This window comes from Patagioenas fasciata, chromosome 7 (assembly GCF_037038585.1).
Source record: "Patagioenas fasciata isolate bPatFas1 chromosome 7, bPatFas1.hap1, whole genome shotgun sequence".
NCBI lineage: Eukaryota > Metazoa > Chordata > Aves > Columbiformes > Columbidae > Patagioenas > Patagioenas fasciata.
The window spans coordinates 21,855,824-21,870,819 of NC_092526.1; the positions used below are offsets into that span (position 1 = coordinate 21,855,824).

The window sequence follows — 14,996 nt, forward strand, 5'->3', positions numbered from 1 at the left end:
TTGAGCATGAATACCTGTGATGGGAAGCCATGACATAGTGGGAATTTGTAGAGATTCCCTCCTGAAAGACGTGTGCAGTTATTTCCAGAAAAGGAGGAGTATATGTGCTGCCTGAAAATGAGTGTTCTGTAAATGAAAGTTTATAAATATATCTTTTCTTTTATATAGCTTATATGTACACACACACATAAATACATATGTGTATACAACAAAGAGAGGAACACATGGTAGAGACTGAATTACCAGCAATTTTTAGGGGCAAATTTCAGTATCTATAAGACTGGAAAGGACTATGATAGCATAGGGCTGGTACAGTTCTGTGGTGCCAGATGAGACTGAGGGAACTTACAGGGAGGGCAGAAAAGAATCAGTTACCGCCTCTCAGGGTAAAGGGGCATATGAGCTGGTGCCATGGGGGGATTGTATGAAACAAGCAGGAAGCTCTTCTAGAGGAGGCCAGAGTGAAGTCAGTGAAATCAGAAAAGCAATGAAGACCCAGAAACACAGGATCTTTCCCACCACTGCAGATATCAGCCAACAGGGAAGGAAAAAAGATTTGAAACAAACTCTACCCATGAACTCTCAAATTAGCACCAAATTCCTTCCTTGAATCAACTGTGCTCAAAGTGGGCATTGTGTAAAGGCATAAAATGAGAACAGTGAGCAATGCCCTTCCTTTGGGAATGCAAACTTTCCTGGTGGTGGGCATCTCATACAGTAAATGAAGAACATGTACAAGGTAAAGAATAATGTACAGAAGGACTGGTAGGGAAACCATGTGGACCCTTCTGTTGCAGGGACAGCAGTGTGTGGTGTGGCAGGAGTACTCTGAAGTGATAGAATCACAGCAACCTCCGCCCAATTCAATTTGCAAGTCACTCATGTTATGGCAGCGTATCTGAGGTCAGCATTGTAAAATAATTCCCTTAAGCTACAGAGGTTTGGTCACAGTAGTTTGTCGCATGTCTTTTGACCTGTGGTCAACCCAGAGGTGCTAATTAAGACCATAATCTTAAGCAAATACAGAAAGCAGCAGGCCACAAAGCATGATATTATTTATTTTCTAGTCAGCTATATGGATCTTCAAACATGGGAGGGAGCCCATGTGTGCTGCGTGATTGCCTGTCACGGGCCCCAGCTGGGGTCTGGTGTGAATGCTGGGGCCAGGCCTGCCCGGGGATGTGGGTGTGTGTGGGGACTGGCAGCTGCCGTGGGGCTGAGCTGGCATCGCCTGGGGTGGAAGAGGCTCTGGCTGGCTGTGCAGGGTGGAGAGCAATGTCTTCATGTTGAAATAAACCAAATACTCCTTGTGGAAACTACTTGAAATTATCATTATTTGGAACCCTGAAAGTTAAATAAATGTACTAAACTGAAACTATAGCACCCTCAAAAGGAAATGAGCTGTTATATAATTCTTGTTTCTTGACTACTCCATCTGAACTACCAGTGATTTTTTTTTTAGAACATAATTGCCTTCTAGGCCAGAGCTATATACCTGCTGGTTTGCACTGCCTAAGCTGGAGATTTTAGAGGGATGCTGAGCTCCCCAGAAACAGCACAGGCTGCACTGTTCCTTTGGCTGAGCAGTGCTATGGTCTACTTAGTGCAGACAGAGGTTGGAATCATATATGGAATCTTTATTAAATTAGTGGTTCTTCAGACTGGAGTGGAGAAGTCATTGTGTTGCTCAAAACAGAGGAGCTGTGATTGTGTGTCTGTCCTCTGAGAGCAGGGTGTAGAAGAGGAGGAAATACCTTTGAATTTTCTTTCAGCCACATTGTAAGAACATGTGCATAGTCTGTGAAATATGATTATACACTTTCCTTCTCTGGAACACACAGTGAATCAAGGAGACACTTGGTAAGTAATTACTTAGGGTGAAGAGATCAACGGATGTGCAAGGTTGGCACATTTATTTTAACATCGTCATTAACCTGTCTAGGATAGTATGTTAAAAACCCAGAACATCTCATTTGTTTAGCTAGTAAATTAGGTGATCTTATGCAGCTACCTGTGCTTACACATAAAAAGTTTTAAGCTCACTTACAAAATAGTAGGATTATGATGTAGTTTTATAGCCTCTTAACAGTCCATGGGCTTAGCAAGCTTGTCCAGAAAAGGCCTCTTGTGGCTCTAACTGGAAAGGCAGGTAAGCGTAAGGAGTGTCTTTTCCAGCAGCTGCTCAATAAAGAACTGTATTGCCCCAGAATTCATATTATACCTTTAATTCTCTGACACCTCCCCCCAGTCAGTAACTTGAGTTGATATAACCTGTCAAACTGTTTTTGTTAGTGCTACTTCTAGAAGTGGAGTCTTCTGGGGATGAAGTTACTGTATCAGCTAATCAGCATAATCTGACAATAGTGAGCTGGTATTAGTAATAATATAAACTAATCAGAAGTCTGATACTGCAATGTTAATGCACAAAAGATAATTTCCTGGACAATATAGGTGGGAAAGAAGAAACTTTTGAGACAGTACTAATCTCCAGAGAAATCATCATGGTCAAAACTCCGTACATTTCCAGCCGAAAGCAGAAAACAAAGGCGGCTGCTTCAGATTAAGTTTCTATTTTGCAGATCTATGTGAATGCGTAATTTTTTTTTCAGAGCCAACTCCGTCACCTGGAATCCACACAAGATGATGGGAGTGTTGTTACAATGTTCTGCTATTCTTGTCCGGGAGAAGGTCTGCCTTATATTTAATAATCAAGCAGTTAAAAAAATATATAAATATCAAGCCCTACTTTTTAAGATGGTAGTGCAAAATCCATTCAATTTCAAAACTTCTTTTGGAAGCAATAATTGTGTAGATCTAGAAGGAAGTTGTTTTCTGGTTTTGTTTGTTTGTTTTGGGGTCTTTTTTTTGAAAGCTGTAGACTTACTACAGGTTGGATCTTTAGCTGTTGAATCTTTGCATATTCTAATAACAACACTAGGGTCATGCTAATTCACTTCAACTGAGCATCTGCCCCTTTGTTTCTATGATATACTGAACGTACACCCTTGGTCTTATTAATTGGTCGCAGTCTGAACTGCTTAAATATAAAGCAAGTTTCTACCTTACACAGTGGTTTAAAAGTTTCTCAATTCTGTTGAAAGGAAGCCATGCTGCTTTTATTATGACTCCCTATGTATTTTAGGCTTTCTTCTAGAGTCTTCATTGTTATCAATAAAAGCAAGTCCAGCATCTTAATTCTTTTAAGTCAAGTGAACTTTCCTTACATGATTTAAAAAAATGTCATGTAATCTGTGGATAGGACTGATTCTATTGTTTACTAATTTCTGACATGTCAATTGCTACTAGAAGAGGTTGGTTGAAGAAGTGGTCCCTGCACATAGAACTGGGATGTAGGAGTTGTGGGTGCCAGCCCTAGGTCTGCCATTGCTCTTCCAGGTGACCCATCTCGAAACTGAAGACAGCAGCATTTATTTCCCTCTATAAAATACTTTGACTTCTATTGGAAGGAAGCAGTAGCTGTTATTTAGTGGCATGCATACTTATCATGCTAACTATTGGAGGATTTTGGCAGCATTTTTTATTCTCTATATGAGAACTTTGATAATGTTTTTGTATTTGTCAGATATTTCAGTGTCTTTGAGCATCTTCAGAGAACCACTAATAAACTCTAAAGGAGATGCAAAGAACTTCAGAAATGTCACATGTGTAAGACTTCTGTGTAACATACAGAAATTTGCTCCTCTGTGTTTTCCTCAAAGATGTTTACCAGTGATCTGTAGGTTTCTGTTGGTCTGTAAGCAAAAATGTCTGGTTTAGATCATTTGTACTTACACTTATCACTCATGTTAACTGTCAAAAAGCTGGATGATACATAAAGTTGAAACCTTCAATTACATTTTTTTTCTTCATTTTCTGTTTTTACCTGCTGCACTGAGAGACCACAGTGTGTAGTTCTAATGTGTAATTTAACACATCAAACATTTAAGTCTTAAGAACATAGCCTTACCAGGTGAGGTGGACAAAGTTAGTATCAAAAACTAGGAAGCCAAATTAATCTGATAATGTTTTTTCAGGTATGGGTATGTGGGTTTGTAGGACCATATGACTACCAAGAAACTCTTAAGAGAACCACCTTAGGTTATGAAATTATTCTTGTGGTCCTAGCTTATAAAACAAGGTCAATATTTTATAATTTGGCCCATTAAAGAACAATTCTTCTATATATATTTGAAATACTTTTTTTATATGTTATTAATGCATAGAGTTTCATATGCATATATGCCATATAAGTCAAATAAGTACATTTTTTCATTACAGGGTATACTTCAAGGCTGCAATCAAATGTGTGCAGGCTATCTCTTCCAACAAGACAAACAGTATGATGTATCCTACGACACCGGAGATAAGGCAATACAGTGTGGTCGACATGTGGACATTTTCAAATTCTGGTTGATGTGGAAGGCAAAGGTAAATAATGAAAGGTCACCTCAAAAACCAGAAATGTATTTATTTAATTTATAAGTCTCATGTAATGGAACACTTTTTTGAAACATAAATGTTTGTGTAATTACAATCTCTAAACACAAAGGTATCTGAGTATTAAGTCAGAAAAGAGCCATTTTAGTTGTAGAACAGTGTTAGCATCAATAAATTTGAATGGAAATTAAAAGAAAGGTTTAAGTCACAGGATGAGTCCAGTGAGGGCAAGACACCAAAATGGTGTTTTGTTGTGATTCTATGCACTTACATATGTATTTTATGACAGATTACTTGCAGTAGCAGCAGAATAGACTTGATGATTTACAAGGGTCCTTTGAACATCATGTTTCAATGCACAGGTTATATAAGCAACTTTGAAAATAAAGCCTTTTCCCTAAAAAGCTTTGCCCAACTGATGATCTAACAGTCGATTCCCTGGCACCACTGTGGTATGCCTGGATGGCTGAATTTAAGCATGGGTTTATGTACAGGCTTATGTGTTCACAAGATGAGGATCCATGTAGTCAAGAAAACACATTTCATTTGTATTTCTTTATCTGGAGTCATCTTATTACTATTCTTCTTGCTCCTCTGCTGACAAAATGGCAATTCAGTTGGGTAACCTGTCCACAGTTTACTATTTTTTTAATAAAACTGAGATTAAGTCTAATGGCAAAATGTAAAATCATAAAACAGTGTTCAGTTTGGGTGAGAGTTAAACAGCAATAGTAAATAACATGCAATGATAAAAGATGTTTTCTTGCAGATTCCCTCAATATTGAGGTTTGAGGGAAGAAAGTAACAGAACTTCAGATGCAGAGTTACTTTTAAACAGACTGCAGAGTTGTCATTGTTAGTTTTAAAGAGTACTTCAGAAAAGAAATGCAACACTTCAACACAAGATACTAATAACAATTACTTTAGTAACCATCATAGGTTTGATTACCAGTACATTTCAGTTCAGATTCAGTTCTTCCTCCAAAATAAATCATTTTGGTACCATAACCCAGTAACATGAAACTGCTTATGACACATTAGAATAGGACTGTGACTAAGAACTTTGTAATGTGTTTTTTCTGATTTTAATTACCAAATACTGACTGCAGACACCATTAAATTATGGACCAAATGTTTTTCTAAACACCAGCCAAATGCATTTTATTAAAACTAGCATGCCGATTCTACCTCTGCTGTTGTATTCACCTGTTAAACTGACTCAATGAAGAAGTAGAGCATTTTGCAATAAAGAAAAAAAATGCAGTGAGAACCAAAATGGATATGGGTCATATTTAAAATTCCAAAGTAGGATATTTTTGGAGGTAATTCCTTAAGAATAATATAGACTAAAATTGCTAGGTTGATCTGTATATCTGGAATTTAAATTTATCCAGATATTAGTTAGTTTGGATTTTTCTTTGGTCTTGAGACAGATTCATATTTCTTGGACCTGAGTTATCTGAGGTATTGAGTAGAACCTGATTCTAGCAAATTGCACTATTATATTACAAAAAATGTTAAGAAAAGAAAATATTAGGAGCTGTGGAAATATTTCCTTCAGCATTAGCCACCGTGAGTCATCATACTCTTGTCCTCATAATAGAAGTATACGGTCTACATCCAGAAGTATTCTTGTGACCTCACCTTCAGTTGTTTTATTCAGTACAAAGAATGTATCCCAAATATGCAATAACTTAAGAATGTACTCGTCTTTATTACTTCTTCATCCATGTACAAAATGTACCTAAAAAAAAAAAAACAAACAACCAAAAAACAGCAAAAACCAAACAAACAAAACAACCAACTAACCAAAACCCCACAACTTTTTTTTTTTCTTATTTATGATTAACATTCATCTATTTTTCTGGGATTATGATTTTTCAAAACAAATCAGATATGACAAAAGATCAGTGGGTAGGCAAATGACTTTTCAATAACATATTGCAAGCTTTTGTTTGCTGACTTTTTTAAATGCAAATTTCTAGCCAACTGCTCAGAGAAAATAAATTACTTCCCAACTCTTACCCTTTCAACTGAGCTCACATTCCATGTTCCCAGCCTTTCAGCAAGAGCTGGGAAGCCTAGACTTAATAATATTTTTGGAAACTGATTTTAAAGAAGAACTAAAAATTATCTATTAAAAATATCAAAAGTCCTTGTTATTATCATGACAAATTGTCTCAAAAAAGACCAAAACCAAGTGATGATTACAGTTAGGCCACATTTAACCACTCTTTGTAGTGTTGATTTACTTTACTTTTAAATTACAAGAAATAATACTGCTAAATATTTTCTGACTGAAAACATTTAAGAGTGAAGCCCATATGAAAACATGATTGCATCAGAGGAAGAAAAATGACCATATAATTAATACTTACTTTCTTTTAAAACAGGGCACAGTAGGTTTTGAAAATCAGATCAACAAATGCCTGGAGCTGGCAGAATACCTCTACACTAAAATAAAAAATAGAGAAGAATTCGAAATGGTTTTTGAAGGCGAGGTAAGTTTTCTTTCATTTGACCTGTGTGAAGGAACCAAATCTGTGTGGAATTTCAAAGACAGTCTTCACACTTCACCCAGTTCTTCAAGCGAGCCATTCAAAACTGCTCTTATTTTCTGAAGAACTACATGGTTGTTGGCTTCTGGGCAGTTTTTTGGCCAAGCGCACATGGTTTTATGCCATAAGTGTCAGATTTTTCTTGTCTTCTGCAGAGGACTTCTCAGTTTAGGGCATAAAGACTACCTTAATACACTCTACTCATGCTGAGATTCCACATTATAACATACAAAACTAATAATATGCTATTTTTGTTGTATGTTCTGTTGCTAGTGCCACTGCATAAGCTCTTGGTTGATAGGATAACAAATATGCTTAGTTTCTCCATTTACTAAGAAGAAGAAAATTGCCCTTGCTGTGATCCTGGGAAACAGTTCCTTGTACATCTGCATGGAGGTGAAAAGTATTTGCACTTCATTAGCACCCTAAAACATTGCAAGTGGGACAGTGTGTAGGGAATCTAAGACAGCAGATTGAACCAACAATACTGTAATCCATTTGTTTTAACATGCAGAACAACAAAAGTTGATACTATATTTTGTCTTCCATGTCTGTGCTAAAATATGCTACTTACTAGCCGTTAGTGTGTGAGTGATCTATATTATTTTGTTTATTGATGTACGTGTCTTGTTCTTGTTGCAGCCAGAGCATACAAATGTCTGTTTTTGGTATATTCCGCCAAGTCTCAGGGGTATGCCAGACTGTGATGAGAGAAGAGAAAAGTTACACAGGGTACGTGGCTTATGTTAAATGCAAAAACGTAGTCTACTCTTTCAACGCAAAGTATTCTGTTTATTAAAAATATCTGTGTGATGACACATGTTGCAAATTCCAGGACATCAGCTCTCCAGTTTCTTATTATGACCTTGAGATTAATATTTGTTCACCTTTGTCTCCTATTTATACTGAGGCTGAAGTTATGTTTCCCCCATGGAATCAGATGCAGAAAATATTCAGTTATTCTTTGTTTGGTACCACTTTCATTCTCCAAAAAGTGTTATGAATCTTTAAAAAGCAGGTAGGCACAAAGATGTCCCAGTCCTGTTTGAACAGGACAGCATATCAGCAAGAGAAACAGAAGGGTAGTTATTTGAAAATGGTGGGAGAGATATAGGACATGAAAACGTGTAACTTCTCAGGTCTTTATTTTGGTTTTAAATGTGCTTGGTTAGCCATGCATTAATGCATTTCAGTGAAAATGAATACCTTTTGGAGGACTTCAGGATATGTTTATTTGAAGAAATGACAGAGGGAAGTGAAGACATCATAGAGACACCACCAGGAAAAGTATTGCTCAACTTAGGACTTGAGGGAAGTGAAATACATTAATTTTGTAGTAGCACTTTAGACAGACAGCAGTAGAATGAAATACATTCAGGAGACAAAAGATTGTGTAGTTGTCAAAATGAATAACAATTTTTTGTGTTTGGGAAGGGAGAAGAATGGGCAGATTTGGAGTTTTTGTAGAGGGTTTTGTCTGCATCACTGAGGAAAAAGAAAAGAATAGAAATTCCTGGGCTGACCCAGTGGCGTGTTAGATAAAGAAATTGCCAAAAAAAAAAAAAAAAAAAGAAGAAGAGGAAGATAGATAAGACTGGGAAGAAAGATGAAATGTTTGATTTGACCGTATTAAATGTCAGAGAACATTATAAAGCATCCTACAAAACAGTAAGAGAGCCAGATATCTGACCTTGGCTAGCAGAGACTAGAGCAGGAAAAAAAATTCTGAATTGCAAAACTGTGCTCAGTCAATACCAAATATTAAGTTTGTCAGGACACTACTCCTTGTAAATTAAAGCGGAGAAGTGAGGTAGAAGCAAATGCGCGGTACTGCAAAACTAATGGAAAGTTTCCACGGCTTATGCTAACAGAAAATATTCTTAATGACATAGATCTTGTTGAATAATTTCCATCATTTCCCCTTCCCCCCCCCAAAATTACTTTGACAATACATAATATTCTCCTTGAAAACACCCATTACCCTCAAAAAGGTGGTTCAGGAGTAGGTTTTCATAAAAAGACAGAAAACATTTATTTGTGACAAAAATCTTCAGCACAGAGAAATGACATGTACATTTAATATATAAAATTATTACATAGTGAATACTCTAGGATGCTATCAGTCTCTTAATAAAAAAGATATATATTATTGTCAATTTTCCTTTAAGGATCCAATCCTAAGTATTTAGTTTTTCAAACCTTTTTTCTTACAGATCTTTTTTTATAAAAAATAGTGTCTTTCTGATCTGTCCGTTTATTTTTTCCAGATTAAGAAATGTTGAGACGTACAAAGAAAGGATAAATGTTTTAATTACTTTTCTCTCTGTCTTTTTTTTTTTTTTTTAATGATAAAGGTGGCACCGAAAATCAAAGCACTGATGATGGAGTCAGGTACTACCATGGTTGGATATCAGCCTCAGGGCGATAAAGTCAACTTCTTCCGAATGGTCATCTCAAACCCAGCAGCAACTAAGTCTGACATTGACTTCCTCATTGAGGAGATAGAGAGGTTGGGGCAGGAGCTGTAGTACAGTGGTTGAATTATTTATTTCTCTAATTCACTGTTTCCCAGCACTGGCTATTTTTTAAACCCAGTTCTGCAGAATGTGTTTTAAGGAAATTCTGTTTCTGTAAGTTCCAGTCTCCTAAGACATCCTGAAAAAAAACAGCTATAGGCTACTGAAACATATATGTGTTGGTAGATCATATTACCGAGGGAAAATGTATTATCTTGAAGTTGAAGTACTATTGACCCTTACATTGGTCGTGTTTATTGTAGTCAGCAGGAAATTAATAAGTACTAAAATAGCAAATTAAGAACTCTGCACAGTATATATGTACAGTATAAATAAATATATATAATTATATATATATATACATACATATATATATATATATATATAAAAAGTGGTTATAAACTTAGATCTAAGCCACAGCATGTTTTCCACTTTAAGAGAATTAACTTTTCCTTCAACAACTAATGATGTGGATAATGTGCTACAGATTTTTCTGCCAGGTAAAAACAGACATATAGAAACATTTCTAATATGTAGATTCTTAGGAGCTAAAGAAAATGTATAACAGTATTAAATCTTATTGTTGGTGCTTCTCTCACGTACAGAACAGCAACCCTTAACAGCACCTTCAAGTAAAATAGTTGTATTTCCCCTTTAGTGTCACATCAGGGGATAATAGTAGCCAAGTCATTGTAACAGGTATATTATTGCTGTATTTTTAGAGGTTAATTTGTGTAGATTGTGTATATTATTGTTAAATGACTTTGTGTAAAAGGATTTAAATGTAATAGTTTTACAGCAAGATAACTGTTGAACTGTAGGTTTATGAAATATTTGCTTATTTATATGCAGAGATTTACCATGCTGAAGAATTGTCTTGTATTTTCTTCCATTTGTAATGTATCCTATTTATATATTATTGAAGTTCTATATAATGTTAATGGTATTTTAGTGTCTTTGTGAGCCAAAGAAAAAAATAGAAAAAATATTAGTTGACACTTTCATTTAAATCCCAGTGCCCTTAAAATAATAACTTACAGAATACTTTACTGAATATAAGGAATTCTAACATTGTGTATAAACTGTCAAATTATGAGATCCCTTTAGTCTATTAGAATTTTCAGTTGTATTTATTGTAGTGTCAGACTGTCTGTTCAGTGTTCTGAATGCTTTTCTAGTGAATATTGGTTGCTAACTGAGGCCCCTGTTTTTGAGTTTTACTTCAGAACTAATCTCTATGACCATTATAACTAAATTCTGTGAGAAGATTTCTGGAGGTCAATAGCATTTCTGTGGGAGTTTTAACCAGCATAATTCTTTTAGTGAAATGTGTTTGGAGCTTATAAAATAAAATCAAAAGTAATCTCAGAATCTTTAAATGCAGCTGGCTTGTCACAACAATTTAAACTGGCTAGACTTTTCCAAGTATAGACACCGGAGTCATCTGCAGCTTGTTCAGTTTTAATCATTAGATAATCAATACCACCGAGTGGAAAACTCCATACTAGAAGCAGAGTAGTGGGACAAAATGAAGATTCAATAATCCTGTGTCTGCTGAGTTACTGTCATGGTGATAAATGGAACATGCTAATTTCAAATCTATTAATACATGATTCTGTGACTGTCTTCTATGAAAGTCAGTAATTAATTGGGGTTTTTTTCATTTTTTTTTTCCTCCCCCAAATTAGTAATAAATTATTTTAGAAACATTCTGTGAAATGCAGCAATGTTATGCAGTTTTTGCAGCCTCCCTGGCCCCTTCAGTCCAGTGGAAGGACAGGTACAGCCAGGAAAGATTTCCATGCTGCAGGTCCCACTCTTTGTCTTCTGAGGATGCTGTCTCACATCTTCGGCTGAGTCAGGACAGACAGAAGGAAGAAGCTGTCATGGTAAATGCCATATCATATAGCACAACTTTTCACAGGACTATTGCTTATCTGTCTTCTGTAGACTTCTGTAAAACTTTTTCTTGAACTTATTTGAGTTGAACTTAAAAATTATTATAAATTTGTCACTGTCCTTTAGATTAATGACTATGACTGTCAAAATATTATCTACATCGTTAGTTTTATGTCAGGAAACCCCTCGGTGATCTAACCAGTACAGTACTTCTTTCCTTAGCTTATTTTACTCGAGACGGTGTAGTTGGTTTCTTGCCTTCTTGATCTTGAACCTCAGTTTTCCTTAATTATAACCCTGATATCTTACCGTGTCTTCAATACTTAAACATTTCTTGATATAAACATCCATACTGTGTGACCTGAGGCCTGAAATACAGTAGTAGTCAGCATGAACATTGACTTTAGTACCAACTTCCAGAGTATTAAATGCCATTCTTTATAGATAACTGCCATTCATCGAGACTAGAGGGCCTCTCATTGCAAGCTGGTTTTGGAGTACAGAAAGAGGTTTGTCTTGAAGAGGAAATACATGTCACATTTCGGTTCACATGCTTCTGCCTGAAATCTGGTTTCTGTCACAGTTTTACTTTGTTCAAAGGGCAGCTACAGAAGACCGAAGGATTTCCTTCAGTCCTTGTTCTTTATGAGAAATAATATGAACTATTATAATCAATGCAAAGATGTGTAACTGCTGACCTAGCTTCAGAAGGCGATTTTATGTCTTCCACACAAGCAGCACCATGCTCCTTGTCACTTCTTCAACCAGTTCTTAGGTGGGACTTTGATTTCCTCCATTTCCCTAGTCAAGATATTTCAGCACACCAGTATTACTAAAAATTCCAGTTTACCTGTAATCCTCTACCTTAATATTTTAACCTCATGCATCTCATATCTAGATCATAATTCAATACTCTAATAATAATTTATTGTATTTGAAGTATTATGTCTCCTAGAAACATCTAAACTCGGTAAAAAGAATCATCCTGATGTGACTGATCATGAAACTATATGAAAGACCATCATATAGCTTACTGGCCTTCATACAGCCAGTCTTGGACAGTCTTGTGATGTAGTCAGAAATAGATCTAGATCTCTTCAGCACATATGCAGTGTTTTGCTCACTAAAATTTCTGCTTCTTCATTTAATAGATTATCTGTGTTTTGGAGGTCAGAAGCATCAGAGGTTCTATCGCAATTGATGGTTCGCAGCTAGATGGGAATAATGGAGCTCCTCCTGCCTATTTCAGAAGTGAGGCAATTATCACAGAGGTGTTTGCTCTAAAGACAGGGCTTTTAAATTTATCTTCCTATCTTCTGCATTTTATTTTGCCTTTCTGCAGTGTTGTGTCTTGACACAGATGATACCACAATTGGATTTTTGCAAATCTTTTAATTCTAATATCAGGCTCTGCAATGTTTCCCTGTTACATGTACCTGGTTCCACAGGCACAGGGTTCATTAGTTTATTACTTGGTTAGCTGATTTTAACAGAGTAGTTATAGTCATCAGTGAGAAAACTCATCCGTGTTTTCTTCTCAGTAGGTAATTTTCATCTGAGTAATATGTTACAACTTCTCAGACAAAAGCTTACCTGGAATTTTCCTGTTTTTTAATCCATACGCTATTGACCGTGAGAGATCAGGAAGTATGGATATACAGAAGTGTTGTCTAATTAAAAGCATTGCAATTCCAGGTAAGTAACTTTGTCTTTCTGAGGTTTAAAATATACTCTAAGGTAGCAATTTTGACTTTAAAAATCACACTGACAATCGCTGTAATTTTGTGTGGGTGAATTCAGATCAAATTAACAATAGGCAAGATATTAGCTGAACATGTAGCTGCAGTGCTTATTAACTGATGTCATGTATTCGGAAAAGACTGACCATTGGATAAAAATCAATAGCAGCCGTTGATTTTGAATGATAAAAATTCTGATTGTATTATTAAAGGTACTTTTTAGGTAAGATAGATTATACCATTCATGACAGACAGATGAAACCAGGGGCCTTGGGAATAACCTAGGATTTTAAAATAATCATTGAATAAGTGCATAATCTGTTTTTGAATGGTTACAAATATGAAGAGATTTTTTAAACAGAATCTCTGTTTTGTGGTTTAAGAAATGTTGAAGTTATAAAGAAGATATGCAATGCAGTTTTAATTTTTCAATAAAAGTCGGTCTTAAAACTGTCTAATTCATCTCATATAATTTTTATGAGCTCTCTTGTTTCCTTAAGAATATGAGACACAAGCCATACAATGTCATCCCTCACATTAAAAACAGTAAGGGAAATGCTAAGGCTACTGTTTAGTTTTAATTGTGAATTGGTAGTGAGCTTGTACCAACACAGTCTGAGGAAGAACCCCAAGCTCTGAACCTTGATCAGTTTGAATAGAGTTGTCAGGACTTTAGTACTGTGTAGAAATGCTAAAAAATAGAGAATCTAAAAATCTTTCTGTGTGGTGTTTTGTGTGATTTCTGAAATCCTCATGCAACTTACACAGAGGACCCAAGAAAATAAACAGGAACTCTGGAATGAGTAAAAAGAGTAAGATCAAGCCTTTCTGGTAGAAGCCCTGCCATTTAATGAGTGGATTTATTTATAAATCTTATTTCTTGTAATGTAGGTCCTACTGTCAGGAAGACTTTAATATATGCTTAACTTTGTACACTTTGCAATGCTGCTGGTTAATCTCAGTGTTTGTTTATTAAGCACAATTAAATCTATACAGCATCAAAACTAGGATATTTTATGCAATCAAAAATCTACTTGACTGAAAAAAAAAGTACTTTTCCGTGTAGAAGAATGCACGACAGGACCAGGCCTAAAGGTATTTTGAATAGCGTTATGTTTCAGCACTTCTGTGCTTGTCTGGCAAGAAATGACACAGAGCTGGCAAGAGGAGCCCTCGAAGTCATATGACATTGCACTGTGGAATTGGTTCTACAGGACACAGGATACCTGATTGCGAAGCCATTTGAAGTTTGCATAGCAGAAAATCTGTGAGTATTCTTATCACAGTCAGTCAGACACTGCAGTTAGAGCTGAGTTTCTTTGAATGAGGGTTCAGCCACTTTTGTATTAAGCATTATAATGCGGAGTCTTTTATATTAAAAATGTTTTCATTGAAACACAAATAAGCGAGATTGGCAACTTTATTTTGTGAGTAAATATGTTTTGTGGGAATAATTTTGTAAAGGTGTACAAGGGAAGTCTAAATGTTGCCATCACTCAAGTCAACGGGAGAATAGTTGCTGATTGCGTGAACCAATCTTTCCCGTTCTCAGAAATGAAAGACTATTTCCTAATAAAAGAACAGAATGAAACCTTAAGTCTGATGTAGGCAAAAAACACTGAAATTCTTAAATTATCTAAAAAATGACTATACATAATGCAGTAACATAAAAAAAAAAAAAATCCATGTATTTCATATAGAATCATAGACATTTTAAAATACACCAGAAACTGAGTTTGAGCATGCAATAATCGCAATGTAAAATTCACAAGAATGCCATGATTTCAGGGAAAGATTTTTTTTTACTTCCTAATTGGACTTGAGTGAAGCATAACAATTACAACATA

General features: G+C 35.7%; 1 protein-coding gene across 6 annotated transcripts in view; it reads left to right on the forward strand.

The window, feature by feature from the left end:
* Nucleotides 1–13,607, forward strand: part of GAD1 (glutamate decarboxylase 1) — a 38,274-nt gene extending 24,667 nt beyond the window's left edge. For 5 of the 6 annotated variants that reach the window (XM_071811059.1, XM_065840979.2, XM_071811058.1 and 2 more), the window contains 5 exons: nt 2,610–2,688; nt 4,279–4,428; nt 6,831–6,938; nt 7,638–7,727; nt 9,350–13,607. In XM_071811059.1, coding sequence (XP_071667160.1) covers nt 2,610–2,688; nt 4,279–4,428; nt 6,831–6,938; nt 7,638–7,727; nt 9,350–9,523 — 601 coding nt within the window. In that variant the 3' untranslated portion in view covers nt 9,524–13,607. Of the gene's footprint in view, nt 1–2,609; nt 2,689–4,278; nt 4,429–6,830; nt 6,939–7,637; nt 7,728–9,349 lie in introns of those variants that run through there. The other variant, XM_071811061.1, reaches the window with a different exon arrangement.
* Nucleotides 13,608–14,996: the final 1,389 nt, after the last annotated feature.